This window comes from Pongo abelii, chromosome 11, assembly GCF_028885655.2.
Source record: "Pongo abelii isolate AG06213 chromosome 11, NHGRI_mPonAbe1-v2.0_pri, whole genome shotgun sequence".
NCBI lineage: Eukaryota > Metazoa > Chordata > Mammalia > Primates > Hominidae > Pongo > Pongo abelii.
The window spans coordinates 93419671-93441375 of NC_071996.2; the positions used below are offsets into that span (position 1 = coordinate 93419671).

Genomic DNA, 21705 nt, shown 5'->3' on the forward strand with positions numbered 1-21705 from the left:
ACTCTTTGCTTCCAAACCAGCCCATCCAATTCAGAACGAGAGATTGAAACCTTATGCCTAAACCTAAACTTTAGGCCTTTGCTTATTTTATTTCTACTTATACTTTTGGCAGCGGTAATGGTGGGGGTGAGAGAATGCAAGAGGTTGGTGTATATTTATTAGTTTTGTAAACATATGATACCATGGATTTTTTAAAAGATGAACATGTATCCATTGAACTGATAGGAGAAACTATTTGATTTCCAAATAGTTTATAGTAGTTAGTGAATGATAGTTTTCAATGACTTTGAGAGTCTCCTTGTGAAACTGCTTGGTATCTTGGGTATTATGAGCAAGGCCACATTCATGTTTACATATTCTCATTTTTATCCTTCCTTCCCCCATTGTAGTGAAGTGGCTACAATCCCAGGCATAGTTCTCCTACAGCCACCTGGAAGGAAGCCAGTAATGTCATTACTGATGGCAGCGTGCCCAGACTATCTTAAAAAAGCATCATCTCTGTTACAAATTAAGTTTCAGGAAGGGTGATGTTCACTTTTATATTAACAAGCATTTTGAAAAGGCTGAGGGCAGATATGTTAGAAGCCATCTTCTTATTCCTAAATTCATGCTTAAATGTAATTGTCCTTCAGTTTTCCCGCTCCTGAGTTTGGAGTCTGCTGGATGATGGGTGGTTTGGGGAAGGAAAAGGTAGGTAATATTTGCACGTTTTGTACGCATATTAGATTGTATATTAGGGCCTCAGTTTATTTTCCTTTGCTTTTTTTTTTTTTTTTTTAGGGTTCTGTACATCGGCCTGGCCTGTAATACGGCTCGCTATATTTATATTTCCTACCTGGAGAATGCCTGGACTGTTCTCCCCATGGAAGTTCTTCAAGGTAAGTTAACAGCTGGGATTGAAATTATTTCTCTGCCTTCCCTGAGCTGTGGCTAAAAGCCCAGTGGCCTTCAGCATCTGATTCTATAAAGGAAGGGCAGGCCTACTGTTTCATGTGATTTTGAAGTGGTTGTTAAGGAAGAGATGACATCAGGAGGGATGGTTCCTCGGTTACCTGAGTGCTGCTCTGTGTTGAGCCAAACAAAGCTGGACTTGACCCACACCCTTGTGATTAAACAAAGGAAGAGGAACTCTAGAATAAACTCCTGTGCACAACTATTAGACATGGACATCCAAGGGTGGTTTTAAGATATAAAAATATTTATCTTTTAAAGTTTTTGGTGTTTTTAGTTTTGTAGGTTAACTATAGTTACTGAAAAAAGATTGTTGTCATAATTATTTTATCTCTTCAGTTATTTTTATCACATCTGGTGACTTATAACTAAAGCTTTATAGCCACACTGTTGTTTTCCCATGAACTTTAAAAAATCTCTGCTCAAATGTCCTGCCCTGAGTTCTTCTTTTTGCTTCAGTGTACTGTTTCCCATCAAGACACAATTGAAAAAGTTTCCAGAAGGCTCTTGTCATGTAGTTGAAGAGTGCTGAAAAAATGGATTACTATTCAAAGCTCATTGCCATGTTAGCTCATATAGTACTGACCACATCCTGAAAAGTCCTGATTGGCATCATGATTAAAATAAAGGTTCAGGACAAGATCGCTGGAGTTGAGTGACGGCCCAGGCTACTAAATCATTAATTGCACTAAACAGTCTGTGATTATATATGATTTCATTAGCTTTATAGATTGCCATTATCATTTTCCCTTACCCTAAGGAGACAAATGTGGTATAATCAATGTGATTAATTGTCATGATGAAAGATTGAGAATTTCAGTCTTTTAAGATGAAAGAGTCCTAATTATACATCTAAACAGAATGTACAAAATGCCAGCTCATTCATCAAATTCCATCATAGCAATGAAAAAAGAACTTATCCTAATTGAAAGGAGATATAATTTATATTCACATTATAATTATAAAATTCAAGTGTATATATATATACTTTAAGATGCTTTTCTCAGATTTGATGCAATGGTGTAGCTAGTGAAAGGAGATTTTGTTTACAAATATATAGAAAATGGAAACTTGGTCTTATAATAAGAAATTACTGTTTCTAATAATCAGAACTCTGGAAGGGTCTTGAGGGGAGGCACACATCTCAGTTTTGTGTCATTTAAGAATAACAGGAGGGTGCAGCCAAGATGGTCGAATAGGAACAGCTCCAGTCTGCAGCACTCAGCATAAGCGACACAGAAGACGACTGATTTCTGCATTTCCAACTGAGGTACCGAGTTCATCTCACTGGGGATTGTCAGGCAGTGGGTGCAGGACAGTGGGTGCAGCGCAGCGAGCATGAGCCAAAGCAGGGTGAGCCAAAGCAGCACAAGGGATCAGGGAATTCCCTTTCCTAGCCAAGGAAAGGGGTGAGAGACGGCACCTGGAAAATCGGGTCACTCCCACCCTAATACTGTGCTTTTCCAACAGTCTTAGCAAACGGCACACCAGGAGATTATATCCTGCACCTGGCTCAGAGGGTCCTACGCCCATGGAGCCTCACTCATTGCTAGCACAGCAGTCTGAGATCAAACTCCAAGGCGGCAGTGAGGCTGGGGGAGGGGCACCCGCCATTGCCGAGGCTTGAGTAGGTAAACAAAGCAGCGGCTGGGAAGCTTGAACTGGGTGGAGCCCACCACAGCTCAAGGAGGCCTGCCTGCCTCAGTAGACTCCACCTCTGGGGGCAGAGCATAGCCAAACAAAAGGCAGCAGAAACCTCTGCAGACTTAAATGTCCCTGTCTGACAGCTTTGAATAGAGTAGTGGTTCTCCCAGCATGCAGCTTGAGATCTGAGAACGGACAGACTGCCTCCTCAAGAGGGTCCCTGACCCCCAAGTAGCCTAACTGGGAGGCATCCCCCAATAGGGGCAGACTGATAACTCACACGGCAGGGTACCCCTCTGAGACAAAACTTCCAGAGGAAAGATCAGGCAGCAATATTTGCTGTTCACCAATATCTGCTGTTCTGCAGCCTCCGCTGCTTATACCCAGGCAAACAGGGTCTGGAGTGGACCTCCAGCAAACTCCAACAGACCTGCAGCTGAGGGTCCTGACGGTTAGAAGGAAAACTAACAAACAGAAAGGACATCCACACCAAAACCCCATCTGTATGTCACCATCATCAAAGACCAAAGGTAGTTAAAACCACAAAGATGGGGAAAAAACAGAGCAGAAAAAACTGAAAATTCTAAAAATCAGAGCACCTCTCCTCCTCCAAAGGAACACAGCTCCTCACCAGCAATGGAACAAAGCTGGACAGAGAATGACTTTGACGAGTTGAGAGAAGAAGGCTTCCGATGATCAAACTACTCCGAGCTAAAGGAAGTTCGAACCCATGGCAAAGAAGTTAAAAACCTCGAAAAAAGATTAGACGAACGGCTAACTAGAATAACCAATGCAGAGAAGTCCTTAAAGGACCTAGTGGAGCTGAAAACCACGGCACGAAAACTAGGTGACAAATGCACAAGCCTTAGTAGCCGATTCGATCAACTGGAAGAAAGGGTATCAGTGATGGAAGATCAAATGAATGAAATGAAGCGAGAAGAGAAGTTTAGAGAAAAAAGAATAAAAATAAACGAACAAAGTCTCCAAGAAATATGGGACTATGTGAAAAGACCAAATCTACGTCTGACTGGTGTACCTGAAAGTGATGGGGAGAATGGAACCAAGTTGGAAAACACTCTGCAGGATATTATCCAGGAGAACTTCCCCAATCTAGCAAGGCAGGCCAACATTCAAATTCAGGAAATACAGAGAACGCCACAAAGATACTCCTCGAGAAGAGCAACTCCAAGACACATAATTGTCAGATTCACCAAAGTTGAAATGAAGGAAAAAATGTTAAGGGCAGCCAGAGAGAAAGGTCGGGTTACCCACACAGGGAAGCCCATCAGATTAACAGCTGATCTCTCGGCAGAAACTCTACAAGCCAGAAGAGAGTGGGGGCCAATATTCAACATTCTTAAAGAAAATAATTTTCAACCCAGAATTTCATATCCAGCCAAACTAAGCTTCAGAAGTGAAGGAGAAATAAAATACAGACAAGCAAATGCTGAGAGATTTTGTTACCACCAGGCCTGCCCTACAAGAGCTCCTGAAGGAAGCACTAAACATGGAAAGGAACAACCAGTACCAGCCACTGCAAAAACATGCCAAATTGTAAAGACCATTGAGGCTAGGAAGAAACTGCATCAACTAACAAGCAAAATAACCAGCTGACATCATAATGACAGGATCAAATTCACACATAACAATATTAACCTTAAATATAAATGGGCTAAATGCTCCAATTAAAAGACACAGACTGGCAAATTGGATAAAGAGTCAAGACCCATCAGTGTGCTGTATTCAGGAAACCCATCTCACGTGCAGAGACACACATAGGCTCAAAATAAAGGGATGGAGGAAGACCTACCAAGCAAATGGAAAACAAAAAAAGGCAAGGGTTGCAATCCTGGTCTCTGATAAAACAGACTTTAAACCAACAAAGATCAAAAGAGACAAAGAAGGCCATTACATAATGGTAAAGGGATCAATTCAACAAGAAGAGCTAACTATCCTAAATATATATGCACCCAATACAGGAGCACCCAGATTCATAAAGCAAGTCCTTAGTTAAGACCTACAAAGAGACTTAGACTCCCACACAATAATAATTGGAGACTTTAACACCCCACTGTCAACATTAGACAAATCAACGAGACAGAAAGTCAATAAGGATATCCAGGAATTGAACTCAGCTCTGCACCAAGCGGCCCTAATAGATATCTACAGAACTCTCCACCCCAAATCAACAGAATATACATTCTTTTCAGCACCACACCTATTCCAAAATTGACCACATAGTTGGAAGTAAAGCACTCCTCAGCAAATGTAAAAGAACAGAAATTGTAACAAACTGTCTCTCAGACCACAGTCCAATCAAACTAGAACTCAGGATTAAGAAACTCACTCAAAACTGCTCAAGTACATGGAAACTGAACAACTTGCTCCTGAATGACTACTGGGTACATAACGAAATGAAGGCAGAAATAAAGATGCTCTTTGAAATCAACGAGAACAAAGACACAACGTACCAGAATCTCTGGGACACATTCAAAGCAGTGTGTAGAGGGACACTTATAATGCCTACAAGAGAAAGCAGGAAAGATCTAAAATTGACACCCTAACATCACAATTAAAAGAACTAGAGAAGCAAGAGCAAACACATTCAAAAGGTAGCAGAAGGCAAGAAATAACTAAGATCAGAGCAGAACTGAAGGAAATAGAGACACAAAAAACCCTTCAAAAAATCAATGAATCCAGGAGCTGGTTTTCTGAAAAGATCAACAAAATTGATAGACTTCTAGCAAGACTAATAAAGAAGAAAAGAGAGAAGAATCAAATAGACACGATAAAAAATGATAAAGGGGATATCACCACCGATCCCACAGAAATACAAACTATCATCAGAGAATACTATAAACACCTCTATGCAAATAAACTAGAAAATCTAGAAGAAATGGATAAATTCCTCGACACAAACAACCTCCCAAGACTAAACCAGGAAGAAGTTGAATCTCTGAATAGACCAATAACACATTCTCAAATTGAGGCAATAATTAATAGCTTACCAACCAAAAAAAGTCCAGGACCAGATGGATTCACAGCCGAATTCTACCAGAAGTACAGGGAGGAGATGGTACCATTCCTTCTGAAACTATTCCAATCAATAGAAAAAGAGGGAATCCTCCCTAACTCATTTTATGAGGCCAGCATCATCCTGATACCAAAGCCTGGCAGAGACACAACCAAAAAAGAGAATTTTAGACCAATATCCTTGATGAACATCAATGCAAAAATCCTTAATTAAATACTGGCAAACAGAATCCAGCAGCACATCAAAAAGCTTATCCACCATGATCAAGTGGGCTTCATCCCTGGGATGCAAGGCTGGTTCATCATATGCAAATCAATAAACGTAATCCAGCATATAAACAGAACCAAAGACAAAAACCACATTATTATCTCAACAGATGCAGAAAAGCCTTTGCAAAATTTAACAACCCTTCATGCTAAAAACTCTCAATAAATTAGGTATTGATGGGACGTATCTCAAAATAATAAGAGCTATCTATGACAAACCCACAGCCAATATCATACTGAATGGGCAAAAACTGGAAGCATTCCCTTTGAAAACTGGCACAAGACAGGGATGCCCTCTCTCACCACTCCTATTCAACATAGTGTTGGAAGTTCTGGCCAGGGCAATCAGGCAGGAGAAAGAAATAAAGGGTATTCAATTAGGAAAAGAGGAAGTCAAATTGTCCCTGTTTGCAGATGACGTGATTGTATATCTAGAAAACCCCATCATCTCAGCCCAAAATCTCCTTAAGCTGATAGGCAACTTCAGCAAAGTCTCAGGATACAAAATCAATGTGCAAAAATCACAAGCATTTTTATACACCAGTAACAGACAGAGAGCCAAATCATGAGTGAACTCCCATTCACAATTGCTTCAAAGAGAATAAAATACCTAGGAATCCAACTTAAAAGGGATGTGAAGGACCTTTTCAAGGACAACTACAAACCACTGCTCAATGAAATAAAAGAGGATACAAACAAATGGAAGAACATTCCATGCTCATGGATAGGAAGAATCAATATCGTGAAAATGGCCATACTGCCCAAGGTAATTTATAGATTCAATGCCATCCACATCAAGCTACCAATGACTTTCTTCACAGAATTGGAAAAAACTACTTTAAAGTTCATATGGAACCAAAAAAGAGCCTGCATTGCAAAGTCAATCCTAAGCCAAAAGAACAAAGCTGGATGCATCACACTACCTGACTTCAAACTATACTACAAGCCTACAGTAACTAAAACAGCATGGTACTGGTACCAAAACAGAGATATAGACCAATGGAACAGAACAGAGCCTCAGAAATAATGCCACATATCACAACTATCTGATCTTTGACAAACCTGACAAAAAGAAGAAATGGGGAAAGGATTCCCTATTTAATAAATGGTGCTGGGAAAACTGGCTAGCCATATGTAGAAAGCTGAAACTGGATCCCTTCGTTACACCTTATACAAAAATTAATTCAAGATGGATTAAAGACTTACATGTTAGACCTAAAACCATAAAAACCCTAGAAGAAAACCTGGGCAATACCATTCAGGACATAGGCATGGGCAAGGACTTCATGTCTAAAACACCAAAAGCAATGGCAACAAAAGCCAAAATTGACAAATGGGATCTAATTAAAGAGCTTCTGCACAGCAAAAGAAACTACCATCAGAGTGAACAGACAACTTACAGAATGGGAGAAAATTTTTGCAATCTACTCATCTGACAAAGGGCTAATATCCAGAATCTACAAAGAACTCAAACAAATTTACAAGAAAAAAACAACCCCATCAACAAGTGGGCAAAGGATATTAACAGACTCTTCTCAAAAGAAGACATTTATGCAGCCAACAGACACATGAAAAAATGCTCATCATCACTGGCCATCAGAGAAATGCAAATCAAAACCACAATGAGATACCATCTCATACCAATTAGAATGGCGATCATTAAAAAGTCAGGAAACAACAGGTGCTGGAGAGGATGTGGAGAAATAGGAACACTTTTACACTGTTGGTGGGACTGTAAACTAGTTCAACCATTGTGGAAGTCAGTGTGGCGATTCCTCAGGGATCTAGAACTAGAAATACCATTTGACCCAGCAATCTCATTAGTGGGTATATACCCAAAGGATTATAAATCATGCTGCTATAAAGACACATGCACACGTATGTTTATTGTGGCACTATTCACAATAGCAAAGACTTGGAACCAACCCAAATATCCAACAATGATAGACTGGATTAAGAAAATGTGGCACACATACACCATGGAATATTATGCAGCCATAAAAAATGATGAGTTCATGTCCTTTGTAGGGACATGGATGAAGCTGAAAACCATCATTCTCAGCAAACTACCACAAGGACAAAAAACCAAACACCGCATGTTCTCACTCATAGGTGGGAATTGAACAATGAGAACACATGGACACAGGAAGGGGAACATCACACACTGGGGACTGTTGTGGGGTGGGGGTAGGGGGGAAGGATGGCATTAGGAGATATACCTAATGTTAAATGACGAGTTAATACGTGCAGCACACCAACATGGCACAAGTATACATATGTAACAAACCTGCACATTGTGCACATGTACCCTAAAACTTAAATATAATAATAATAATAATAATAAAAGAATAACAATGCATTAAACAGGAAATGCAGGTAAGAATGATTCAATAACAAGGTAATATGCAACACAGTTATCTTAGGATTTCCCACCTCTGGTTCCTGTTCTATCCTGACCTGGCTTAATCGCTTTATTTATTGGTACGCTACAGTGTGCAGACTCTATGAATAAAGATTTGTATACCTACAGAAAAGAAACGACTATATATTATAATAATACATGCATATGGCTTTTTTATCCTTTTAGTTTAAAATGAATTAGGTGGAAAAGGACAGTTTCCATAAGCGACTCAAGAAAAGAGAACATCCATGAAACGGTTAAAGAACAACAGAATAATTTTGTAAGAGGAAAAAACAAATGCTGTGTGAATTTAAAAACGCATTTTTCCTGTTAATTTATTAAAGATGTATTAAATGGTGACTAAGAGCCAGGCAGCATGCTGGGTGCTGAGAATGTAATAAAATATATACATGTATTAACTCAGGCCCCAAGGCCTCACCATCTGTTCTGGAAGCCAGATGTGTAAACACATAATAACTATACAGCATGTTAGATGGAATCATAGAAAAATGTGCTAGGTAACAGATAAGGAGCTTACCCTAAGGAGAATAATTAACTTTGTGAAGCAGGGAGTGGGAGGATGAAGACTGTATTGAAAAATTCCCTACAAAAATCACATAAGCCAGGTTGTGAAGGGCGAATAGGAATCTATCAGGTGGCCTAAAGAGAGTAGGCATTCCAGCATGGGGGAAGAGCTGTGTGCGAAGGCACAGAAGAGAACAGAATGGCCTCTTCAGGGAGCCTAAGTGGTGTGCCGGGGCTAGGGCTTGAAGCATTTATCATCTCAAGCTGCCAACCCAGGACATATTTTTATAATACTTGTATGCACCTCAGGGGTATTATCCTAGGATTTAGGGAGCTGGCCATGTTCTGAATCTAAACAGGAATTCTGCTTCCTAGGGCAGGCTATAATACATACTTCTGTGTTTCATTTTATTCTCCTCTATGCCAGTAGAAACCTAGTTACTGGTCTGAAGCCAGGGAAGAGGATCTGTAAATACAGCCTCCTAGTCCAACAGAGGGCTCTGTGGCCAGTTTCCACAGAGCTCTTTGTTTCTAATGCTGGAGGAGATGGTTTCATTCCCTGGCAGAAGTGAGTGCTGAGTATTTTGACTGTACAACAAAATCAAAATCCCTTGCCTTTGTTTGACCCATGCCCACCCCATGGAAAACAGTAGATTATTCATGTGGAATAAATCCTGCATCACAGAAATACATTTCTGACTGAAGAGGTTTGTTTTGCTAGTTTGGATTCGTCTGCCTTTACAAGGCTCGTCCAAATGGCTTTAAAGTCCCTGTGCTTAAAGGAGACTCTATTTAGGATGCAGTAAGGCAGGACATGATTAAAACAAATCACTGAATGATTTCATTAGAGGACAAGCGCACTCTCACAATATATAGCCCTTAATTCCTTGACTGGAAATGTTACTTGTTGATTGCCAAAGACCTAGTCTGGGGAAGGGGAAGGCTGGGGAATGGGATGTTGTCTGTCATAATTGGGCATCTTGACTCTGAAAAATCAGCACTTCTGTTTTTTGGTTCCTAGCCAGAACCATACAAGAGGGTCTTCTTAAAAATAAATAAATAAATAAGCAAAGTCTGTCTCTTTATCCTACCACCCTTGCTTTATCCCCAAAACACCACGAGAACTAGTACTATCTAATGGGTAGCTGAAAGGGAGGAGACAAAAGATGTGCCTCATTCTGTAGCCCCCGCTACCCAGCCCTTCCTCTTTGGGGTTGCATGTAACTGTTGGTGGAGGATTCCTTGTTATCTTCAGTCTTGGAGTTTCTTGATTGTCCTCTCAGGCCATGTTCGTAATAATTAGCAGATGGGTTTGTGAAGAAACAAATTTCCTCTTCCCCAGGCCTATAGGAAGGACGCTATTCAGGCCCTCATTGGGGGATCAAGGTGAGACCACTGGATGCTGTTTGGAATTGTGAGGGTATTTCTTTCCCATGATCTTCTCATGTTCGGTAAATATTCTCTTGCAGCTATATATTTTTAGCAATTCAGCTACCATTTGCAGCAAACATGTTATTCAGTAGGCAACTGGTAATACCATATAAAGAAGCAGAAAGCATATTTCCTCCCTATAAGAAATCTGCAGTGTATTTAAAAAAGAGACAGGGAGTCTAAGTGCCCAAAAGCATTGCTGGATGGTGGTGGTGGTGAGTAGTTTATATTTATTTCTCAAGACCTCATTTTAAAAACCCATAGGAATTTTCTCCTTTTGTTCTGTACAAAGAACAATTAAACATTCATGATTTTGATCAAGAATATAAATATTTGATTAAAATAAAGCCCAAACTTGTTATTCTCCTTCCTGTGTGGGTGTTGGTTGCAAATCCTTGCAAAACTCAGAGATGAGTGTTAGTGTTAGTTCTGAGCAAGAATCAGAATTATCCTTGCTATTAAAATGTATCTGATGAGAGTAAAACTCACCTAGGGGCTCCTATAACTAAAGAAGTACTTTTGAGTTACTTGAATTAATGACTCCAGCACTGAGGAGTGAAAACGAGGTCTGGGTCAGCTCTCTCTCTGTAGGATGCTCTATCAGTGGGAGCCGGGTTAAGATTTTGATGAAAGATTTTTTTTAATGTCATCAGTTAGGGGAACTTGAGCTGACATTTATAAAGCGTTATTCTGTTTGTCTTATTTAGCATGCTTATTCAGCCAAGTAAGAACCATGTTTTCAGCCTGGGCAACCTAGGGAGACCCTGTCTCTACAAAATATTTAAAAATCAGCTAGGCATGGTGGCGTGTGCCTGTGATCCCAGCTGCTGGGGAGGCTCAGGTGGAAGGATTGCTTGACCCCAAAAGGTTGAAGCTGCAGTGACCTGTGATTGCAGCACTGCATTCCAGCCTGGGCGACACAGTGAGACCCTGTCTCAAAACAACAAACAAACAAAGCACATTTTCTCCTCTTATGCTCTGGAAGAGCATGGGGAAGAAATACGAGTTTTATTTTCTAACTTAGTTTAAACCCTTGAACATAAAGGCCATGCTTGTACTTTTTCAGTTCTCCAAAGAGATGTACATATAGGAAGATACACTATTAATGCTTGTTGTTTAATTCATTTTTCAGCCCCCTGTATCATGTACTATAGTTAGTAGTTTATAATTTTTAAATCTTTTGAATGATATAAGAAATTCTATCTCAAAAACTTATCTGAAGAAAATTTGAAAATTACATTTAAAGCTGAACCTTCATTATGATAGCTCTTCCTAGGATGACATCTTGCCATCCATAACACATCTGTAAAATCACCCATGTATTTTAATTGGTACTTACACCCTCACCTCACTCTATAAGTTAGCTGAGGCAGATTACCAAAATATGCAATAATCTGGAAACCATAAAGTGCTAAGGCTTGAATTAGACTATCTGGGTTTGAATTCTAACTCCCCTACCTATAAGCTCTGTGTCTTTGGACGAAATGCTTAATCACTCTAAGCCACAGACTCTTGAGTTATAGGAGAGGTTGACATGAGTATTAAATACACTAATCCATGCAAAGTATTTAGCACAGTACCTGACCCACAGTTAGCTTCTAATAAATGTTAGAAAACATACAGTACAAAAAAGTAAAATAAATTATAAATAAATATAAATCAGGATCAGAGAAAATATAATTTAAAAGATTCTATTCTAAGGAGTTAAACTTCAGTTATGCATTAAAGCCTGGCTGTGAATTAAGCTGAAGCCTAATGACCAAAGTGTAAGGGAAATGTGACTAGTCAGTGCACACTATTAATAAAGTTATCTTTGAGGAAGATAAGTGAAATCTTTATTGGCTGATAGAAAAGCAGTTCTCATGTGTGGCTTCAGGTGGGAAAACACTGGGCGTGTAGTATAATGTTGCCAAGTCTTAACATTAAACTCCCTGGGTTTTGGGTGATAGTCTCCTAAAACCTGCTTAAAGGTATGCCAAAGGCATAATGCCAGCATGTAAAATTCACGAGGGCCCCCCAGAACATTGTTGCATCAGTTATAGACTTTTTTTAAGCAACTCATATATTTTTTTAAGTTTGCAAGCTAGAGCTTATAGAAGAGATCTACTATTTTATTTCCTCTGTCCACTTTTACTTATATATGGGATTTGGAAGTTTTCTCCAACCTTACCCAGGGTACCTTTTATCCATAAATGCTTTCTTTGTCATATCCCAACATGTAGACCACTGCCTACCCTGTTTCAGTTCAATGTCCTTTTGTTCAGCCGCTGTTACATGTCAGCCCTCTGCTGGGTGCTGGATATGTCTGTTCTCAAGGAGCTCAGTCTGCTTCCCCTTTAGATAAATCCTGCCCCCTTTCACCTGCCAGACTGTAAGCTCCTTGGTGGCTGGGGACATTATTTTGCATATTGTCATATTTTCAAAGCCTAGCAGGGTATCTGGCACATAATATAGATGCTCAGTAAATACTGTTGAATGCATGAAGGGGATTCTTGCAGTCCTATACATCAATAGGTGTGGGAATGTTGGCTTTTAACACAAATTGTTACACGTCTTATATAAACTCTCTTTCGTGCAGCACACAGAAGATCCATGCTGCTGCTGCTGCTAAGTCCATTGCTCTTTGTAGGATCCTCTGCCATTTGTGGAATGTCCATTGCTGTTAGTAGCCCCAACTCTGACAGAGAGACTGGCTTGCTTCTCACCATCTCTGTTTCCTTTTCTTTGTGGACATGCAGCTAGATTCTATTTCCCAGCCTCCCTTGCAGTTAGGTATGACCATGTGGTTAATTCTGGCCAGTGGAATAAAAGCAGAAATGACAGGAGGAAAGGATAGCACATGGGAAATTGTATGGGTCAGGTGTAGAGGTGTGTTACTTCCTCCTCTGTCAGCTGGATATTGATATCTAGGGTAACCAGGCACTGCAGATGACAGATTCTCTGTAACCTGGATCCCTGAATGACTATGGAGCAGAGCTGCTACTACTCCTGTCTCCTGTTCATTGGACTTTGTGTGAGCAAGAAAAGAAACATTTAATGTGTGAAACCACTAAGATTTCCAATATAGACTTTTTCTTTTATTGCCTGCCCAATGGAGAATGGAGGCCTTTCCTTAAGAAGAATAGTCTCTTACTGATTTTCACCAAGTTGATCTTTCGGAAGCTTTTTTTTTTTAATCCCAGAACTAATTGAAATGTATGCTTTGGTCTATTCATGGAAAAGGTTTGTCACAGCTGATCTGTGTGCCAATGCTAAAGGGATAGTTATGTTTTGTTCAGTAAGCTTAAGTCAGTGGCAGAAGGAAGAAAAACAAAACAATCCTAGTTTCCTATTACTGTGTCAGTTCTCACTCCTCCCAGCCATTATAATGTGATTTCCCCAAGCCAAGCAACATTTTACAAAGAGCAGCTGTCTCCTTAAGAAGAAAGGACTTTTTTTGCTGCTCATACATGCCATTTATTTCAGTGGAGCATTCTTGTGGGCCAAGACTGAACAATTTTGAAATGCATGTTATACAATCAGATACCAGTGTTGAGTGTTATAAGGTATTTGGGGCATTTAAAAAAACAATATAGATGACATGTCAGCTCTTCAGAAAGGGTGGAGAAGAGTTATTAAGAATATCATCTTTTAAACTGGTAGCTTGTGGGGCATGTTTGATATTAACAACAAAATCTCTCAAAGTAGATAGTTACATTCACTATAGAATACTTCTGACAATTGTTATGAGAACATATAGTGTAATATTTAAGCACCCAGGCTCTGAACTTAGACACCTTGGGTTCAAATCCTATTCAACAACTCTCTTGTCTGTGTGACTCTGGACAAGGCATCTAATATCTCTGTGCCTTGGTTTCCTTTTTGGAAAATGAAGAAAAAATAGTGCTGTACCTATTGGAGGAATAGATTCAATAATCTGTGTAAAACACTTAGCACAATTCCTTGTAGAGTAAGCTGATGTGATAATATTAACGAAAACAGGGTTGGGCACAGTGGCTCACGCCTGTAATCCCAGCACTTTAGGAGGCCAAGGCAGGCAGATCACGAGGTCAAGAGATCAAGACCATCCTGGCCAACACGGTGAAACCCTGTCTCTACTAAGGGTACAAAAATTAGCTGGGCGTGGTGGCGCACACCTGTAGTCCCAGCTACTCGGAAGGCTGAGGCAGGAGAATTGCTTGAACCCAGGAGGCAGAGGATGCGGTAAGCCGAGATCATGCCATTGCACTCCAGCCTGGGCAACAAGAGTGAAACTCATTTTCAAAAAAAAAAAAAAGAGTTAATGAAAACAATTAATGTTACTCATAATTATTTTTAATGATTCTAGGTTATTCAAATGTAATGTATCCCAAGTAAAGTCTTGGCAGTAGGTAGTGTGGATATATCTCTTGATTTTTACTGTGCCTCAAAGCCAATCCTGGGGGATCCCAGTAAAGGTAAGGAAGGACTGAGAAACTAAGTTTGTGTGGACTACTTGGTCTCTGAGAGTCATTCATTCTCAATCAATATATTTAAGCACCTGTTATGTGAGTTGGTATTGAATTGTCACTGAAGGCTCAGTGGTTTTATGGAAGGGTTAACACATATTGCAAGGAGAGTCAGTTCCTGTGCCCTTGTTACTGTTGTCAGTCAGGGAGTAATAGCTTTTATTTTGACTGTTTGATCTACCAACTTAGTTATCTCATACTTAAAAAGGTTTAAAAATGTGTAATTCTAGTGTAAACACATTTACCCATGCCACTGAGTAAATGTGCTTATTTCATCACATAAAGAATAATCATCTACTGCTTTTTCACAGTTCTCTAATAACAGAGTAGAAGCATTTTCTTTTCCTAGTTTATAATATCTTTTGTCCCCTCTACTTTACAGGAATGTCGTTTTCGGTAGCACAATTCCTAAGACTTCCTAAATCTTGTCTTACAAATATGGGAAATGGCGGAGGGTTTTCAAGTTTCTAGGTTGCTTTTTTTGTTATTTTAAAACTAGAGAATCAGAACACAAATGTAGTAAAAACATTGGCAAGAGTTTCAGATTATTAAGATTACTAGAAAGTTGCATGTTCCAGTTTATGAACGAAAACTGCAGCTCCACAACTGTCTTTTGTATACACAGATGATGTTCTAATTCAGTCCCTTCTTAAGGATTGCTACGTTTTGCTGGTTTCCTATCTAAGAAATGAGATGAATTTAATTGGTTCTTCCACTTATATGATATCTTAATATAAGTTATTTTAGGGAAATCAATTTTAATCCTATATCTTCCCTGGAAAATGTCAGAGCATACAAGCAGAGTGGCTTTCATTCTTCTGCTTTTAGTATCAGAAATTTTGTTTTTGTGCTTTACTATTTTTTCCTTCACTTAATGCCCTGAGTTAATTTAAAGAATGTAATTCCCAATTATCTAATCAGTCTCAAAAGCAATATAGAAACTAGAAGTCTAACTATGGAGAATCTTTTACAACTTCCACTTAATACTAGTCAGTAAATTCTAAGAATAGTTTAAAAGCATCCTGACTTAAGTCATCCCACTGGAAAATGCTTTAATTATCTTAGAACACTCAAAGTTTTAGAAAATGATTAGAATTTCTGAGAGGGGGAAAAAAGAGACAAACCCTATTGTTGGAAGAGTTTGTGTGTGTCCAAGCCTTCACACTTAGAAGAATAACTGCTAGAATTGTTTTTTATCTAGAATTATAATAAATATATGTTAATGTTTTGGTTGCTTGTAAATCCTGCAATTGATTGCTTAGACATACACATAACAAGAGGTTTGGTGTCAGCATTAAAGTTAACCTACTACCATTTGATGTGGTTTCAGGTCTTCAGTAATTCATCTTTAAGAAATGATTTCCAAATCTGTGTTGGATTTTGCTATTGAATCTAATTAATTTTGAATAAATTAATTTATTTCTTGGAATATTTTTGAGTTTTTCCCCCAGTGTGGTTAATGAAAAAAAATCTGCATATGTGAAAAGAAATGGACTTAGCATCATCTTTAATAATAGAAATGAAAATACTTACAATTATTCCCATTATGTACTATGGTGTCAACACTCATAATTAAGACTATCCAGGCATTATTCAATTCTGAGAAAGCTGGCATTATCTAGGATATTGCAATTGTTTTGCCAGATAAAGCAAACACGTTATTTGACTTCTTAGGAAATTAATTGTGTATGCTACTGCTAATCATCTAGTCCATCTTACTAGTTAAAAAAAAAACCTAGTTAAATTGATGACTGAAACATATGAAAAACCTAAGAAAGTTATTTTAATGTTTCTTAGTCAACTGTGAGGCATACAGTCTAATGTACCCAGTAAAAACAGTGTTTATTCCGTTATGGACTGACTTAAATAATATCATCCCTGATGATTTTTTTATTATGCCAGATATTGAGAATGGTACCTGGTTGGGTGCTGGCTATTTCTGTCTTCCTATAATTATTCTTGAGCTTTGTTCTGGGACACAGCTAAGTTACTTGGAAATAGTGTGATCCTTTGGGTCTTGCTTTTAAGATTACATAGATGAGACCAGAGCAGTGTTTAGTCTAGGGCTAATTATTTCATAATACTAACAAAAGACCTTGTTGAGTACTCTACCAATCCTAGGAATCATGAGTTGTTCCAGTTTGGCTGGTGGGAAGAAGTGTTCCCCGCCTTGTGTGGGTTCTGGGTATTGTTCTCTGAAATGGTTTTGGGTAGTTCTTTCCCTCACTCTGAATAGTGTCTGCACATGTTTTGCTGATCAGTAGTCTGCTGAATACGTTAGGGGAGCCCTCTGTAGATCTCTGGAGTTTTCTCCCTATGATGCTATCTCCTCTCTGGCATTCTGCCCTGGAACTCTAGCCACCTTGGCTCCCTAGACTCTTGGCTAGAGTCTTCAACTTGGCAGTTCTCTTTTTTGCCCTGCAGATTTCAGACTCTCATCAGTCAGTAAACTAAAGCTTTTCATTTGCTTCCCATCTCTCAGGGATCACTGTCCTCGTTGCTGATGTCCCTCAGGAACCATTGTCTCATATATTTTGTCCGGTTTTTTAGTTACTTGAGGAAGGAGAATAAATTTAGTCCCTGTTATTCCATTCTGGCCAGAGGCAGACTACTGTCAGATCAAATTTTAAAAGAATTTTGATCTTTTAGTTTAATTTTCCAAAATATGAGTTAAGAGTCTCTGATGATATTATCTTCAAATGAGACTATTTCTCAGGGAATAATCTAGATGGAACCAGATGATTTCTTAGTCTCGTCTAGCCGTAAAACCTGTTGTGACAATATCTGGTTTTTACATTTAAAGCAGTGTCTTAATGAAGGTTTTAATTCAGACAATGCAGTTACTACATAATAAAATAATGACCATTTTTCCACCTGTTATCTCTATCTTCCTCTCATTCCCATAAATGGTGAAGATATAAAACTGGTAATGAGACATGGTAAATTGTTTCTGCACTCATTTTTTTTAACTGAACTATACATTAAAAAGCATGGCTGGGTGCAGTGGCTCACTAATCCCAGCACTTTGAGAGGCTGAGGCAGGCGGATCACGAGGTCAAGAGATCGAGACCATCCTGGCCAACGTGGTGAAACCCTGTCTCTACTAAAAATACAAAAATTAGCTGGGGGTGGTGGTGGGTGCTTGTAGTCCCAGCTACTTGGGAGGCTGAAGCAGGAGGATTTCTTGAACCCAGGAAGCAGACGTTGCAGTGAGCTGAGGTCGTGCCACTGCACTCCAGCCTGGCGACAGAGCAATACTCCATCTCAAACAAAACAAAACAAAACATAAAAATTGTTATATCCTTTGAATCATTAACCCCACTTGTGGAATTATAGCCAATGTAAATAATCTAAGGTATGTAAAAAGAAATGTTAATCATGATGCTAATTATAATGGGGAAAAGTAGAAATAATCTTACTGTCAAAGTAGGTGCCCTAGAAGGGATGAATGCCCAGAATATATAAAGAGCTCCTACAACTCAATAACAAACCAACCCAATTAAAAAATGGGCAAATGAATTGAATAAACATTTCTTCAAAGAAGATATAGATGGCCAATAAACACCTAAAAGGTGCTCGACATCACTAGCTATTGGGGAAAGCAAATCGACAACATGAGAAATTGCTTCACATTCATTATGATTGCTGTTTTAAAAAGATATATATAAGTTCTGGCAAGGAGGTGGAGAAATTGGATTTCTCATACATTTCAGGTGGGAATGTAAAATGGTACAGCTACTTTGGAAAAAAGGTAGTTCCTCAAAGTGTTAAACATATAGTGACCATATCATCCAACAATTGCATTTCTAGTTACATAGTCAAAAGAATTTTTTTTTTTTTTTTTTGAGACAGAATCTTGCTCTGTCGCCAGGCTGGAGGGCAGTGGCGTGATCTTGGCTCACTGCAACCTCTGCCTCCTGGGTTCAAGCGATTCCACTGCCTCAGCCTCCCGAGTAGCTGGGACTACAGGTGTGCACCACCACGCCAGGCTAATTTTTTGTATTTTAGTAGAGACAGGGTTTCACCATGTTGGCCAGGATGGTCTCGATCTCCTGACCTCGTGATCCACCCGCCTCGGCCTCCCAAAGTGCTGGGATTTCAGGCGTGAGCCACCACGCCCAGCCACTCAAAAGAATTTAAATCAAGGACTCAAGATACTTGCATACCAGGCTGATAGCAGCATTAATCAAAGTAGCAGAAGGAAACAACCCAAATGTCTATTCACAGATGAAAAGATGAACAAAATGAATGGGAGTCACATTCAAGAGACAGAAAGTAGAATGGTGGTTGTCAGGGGATGGGACAAGGGGTGAGTGTAAGTTATGGTTTAATGGGTACAGAATTTTTGTTTGTGGTGGGGAAAAAGTTCTGGAGATGGATGGTGGTGACAGCTGCACAACATTGTGAGTGTACTCAGTGCCACTAAACCGTACATTTAAAAATGTGAAAATGGTAAATTTTTAATATATGTTTTCCCACAACAAATCTTAAAAATAGGTGCCTAGTTAAATAATTCACATTTCGAAACAGAGTAGCCTAAGAAATGCTAATCAACTAATCCCTCCTGCTCTTCTTCCTCTCCAGGAGTGACACATGCGGCCATCTGGGCAGCATGCATTTCTTACCTCAGTGCAGCCGTTCCCCCTGAGCTGAGGACATCTGCTCAGGGCATCCTGCAGGGCCTTCACCTGGGTTTGGGAAGAGGATGTGGTGCCATGATTGGAGGCGTGTTAGTCAATTATTTTGGTAAGAATGGCTTTATCCTCTTTTTTCTTTTCTATAATTAAAACATGATTTTTTCCAGCAATACCTGAATAAACAATCCAATTATTACTGAAGATTGCCCAAAGCTAAATTCCAGTATTCATAATCTCTTTCTAGATTTCATGGTAGTCATAATTGTAAAGCAGTGTGCTTAACATTGTTAAGCTGATTTGAGCCAGCCTGTAACTTTGCACACTCCTCTGACAATCAGCTTAATGAGATGCTACAGAGATCCCTCAAAGGAGCCAAACAAATGAATTAGCATGAGTGCTCTTGGTCTAAAATAAGGTACCTTAAACCTGCTGATAATAACCCTAAAGGAAATAAAATTCATCATTGTTATTCCATTAGGAGATTTTGAACCAGAAGAATCTAACCATACGCTGGCTTTGGTAATGCTACTACATTTATGGTAACAAAATCTGTCTGTCTTGTCATATCTTCCTTATTAGAAACATAGGAGCTGAAATAGGAATGAGATTATTCTGCTCCAGGAATCTTAACTGCTCAGTCATCTATTAATATATAAGGTGGGCCCCAGGAAATGCGTGCATTTATAGCACTATTTGAGCACTGCTGTTCCAACTACAGATTAATAGTGCTGTTAGTTAATAATTGGGTAAATGGTCTTTTCATATGAAGAGGAGAGCACCATTGAATTGTATGAGTCATGGTGAAAGGCACTGAGAGATAATCCTATATAAATGCAGTTTTATAATCGATCAATGACAGATCCAATATCAGCCCTGGGTCTCTTGACACGTACCCAGCCCTGTGTTTTTCCATTATGTGGAGCTAATACCCAACCACTTTTCTCTGGTTTGTCCCAAACTGTGCTTCCTTTGCTTTGATCTTTAGAAAATTGATGGTTTTAAATGAGCGCTATCTGCATTTCTTGGAATTACTCTATAGAGAGTGCTGTTTGTTTTTATAGGGGCTGCAGCAACCTTCCGAGGAATTGGCATGGCCTGCTTGGTGATCCTACTGCTCTTTGCCCTGATTCAGTGGCTGGCAGTGCCAGATGAGGAAGAAGGTAATTATTTCCATTCTTTCTTAATATTCCTAACAGTTCAGGCCATGGGAAGTCAACACATGCCCCCTGAGAAGCCTAGAAGTGGTACAGAGTATACAACAGGCCTGTTTGGCTCAATTTTCTGAGTGGCGTATCGATGAATTCATGTGGACCATTGTTAAAGAGATCCACCTACTATGCAGAAAAAATATTGTTTTAAATAGCTTGGGGTTTTCTTGTTTTTTGTTTGTTTGTTTGTTTTCTTTTATAATACAAGGTACTAGGGAAGTATTTTCAATTTCTCTGGTATTCTAAAGGTTTTTCAAATTTAAATCAAATACATATAAGGCTATACAGTCATTTTGCTACTAGGGATGGGAGTGAGTGGTAACCTTCTCTATGACTTACCTTCATTTGTTAAAAAAAAAAAAAAAAAAAAAAAAACAATGGCCAGGCACAGTGGCTCACGCCTGTAATCCCAGCACTTTGGGAGACCGAGGCAGGCGGATCACGAGGTTAGGAGATCAAGACCATCTTGGCTAACACGGTGAAACCCCATCTCTACTAAAAATACAAAAAATTAGCCGGGCACAGTAGCGGGCGCCTGTAATCCCAGCTACTCAGGAGACTGAGGCAGGAGAATGGCGTGAACCCAGGAGGCAGAGCTTGCAGTGAGCCGAGATAGCGCCACTGCAGTCCGGCCTGGGGGAACGAGCGAGACTCCATCTCAAAAACAAAAACAAAAACAAAAACGTCAAGACCTGAAATCTGAAGTTTTCTCTGAACCAGGGATGCCTTTATTAGGATTGTTCTACAAAAAGGAGGTTATATCAAATATTAATGTGTAGATGAGAACGAGCTGACTCAACTTTTTATGAAAAAGGTCAACCAGGAGGATGAAAATATTTTTGCTCAGTTTTTTTGGTCCCAGAACAGAGCTCATCTTCTTTGGGTGTCCTATCCTTTGGGGAGCATTAGCCTCAGGCCCCTGAAATGCTTCTGTGAAGAGAAAAACTTGCTTGTTACAGAAGCCTCAGAGACAGATTTTAATCTCAAAGAGTTACTCAGAAAGACGAATACTGTTTTTTCTTACTTTTGTTCTTTTATAATCCTAAATGGATTCTCTCTCTTAACACAGCCTCAGTCCATACCTCATCTAAAAGACCATCAAAAATAGCTATCATGGCTCT

General features: G+C 39.3%; 2 protein-coding genes across 13 annotated transcripts in view; one reads left to right on the plus strand and one right to left on the minus strand.

Moving 5' to 3' along the window:
• MFSD6 (major facilitator superfamily domain containing 6) overlaps positions 1-21705 on the plus strand; it is a 96190-nt gene that overhangs the window by 58427 nt on the left and 16058 nt on the right. For all 4 annotated transcript variants that reach the window (XR_010135889.1, XM_009237917.4, XM_054549001.2 and 1 more), the window contains exons 3-5: positions 781-878; positions 19324-19485; positions 20438-20536. Coding sequence is in view for 3 of the 4 variants with exons in the window: in XM_009237917.4 (XP_009236192.3) it covers positions 781-878; positions 19324-19485; positions 20438-20536 (359 nt within the window). In the remaining variant the exon portion in view is untranslated. The remainder of the gene's footprint in view (positions 1-780; positions 879-19323; positions 19486-20437; positions 20537-21705) is intronic.
• NEMP2 (nuclear envelope integral membrane protein 2) overlaps positions 1-21705 on the minus strand; it is a 95446-nt gene that overhangs the window by 29685 nt on the left and 44056 nt on the right. The gene's annotated exons all lie outside the window — the stretch shown is intronic.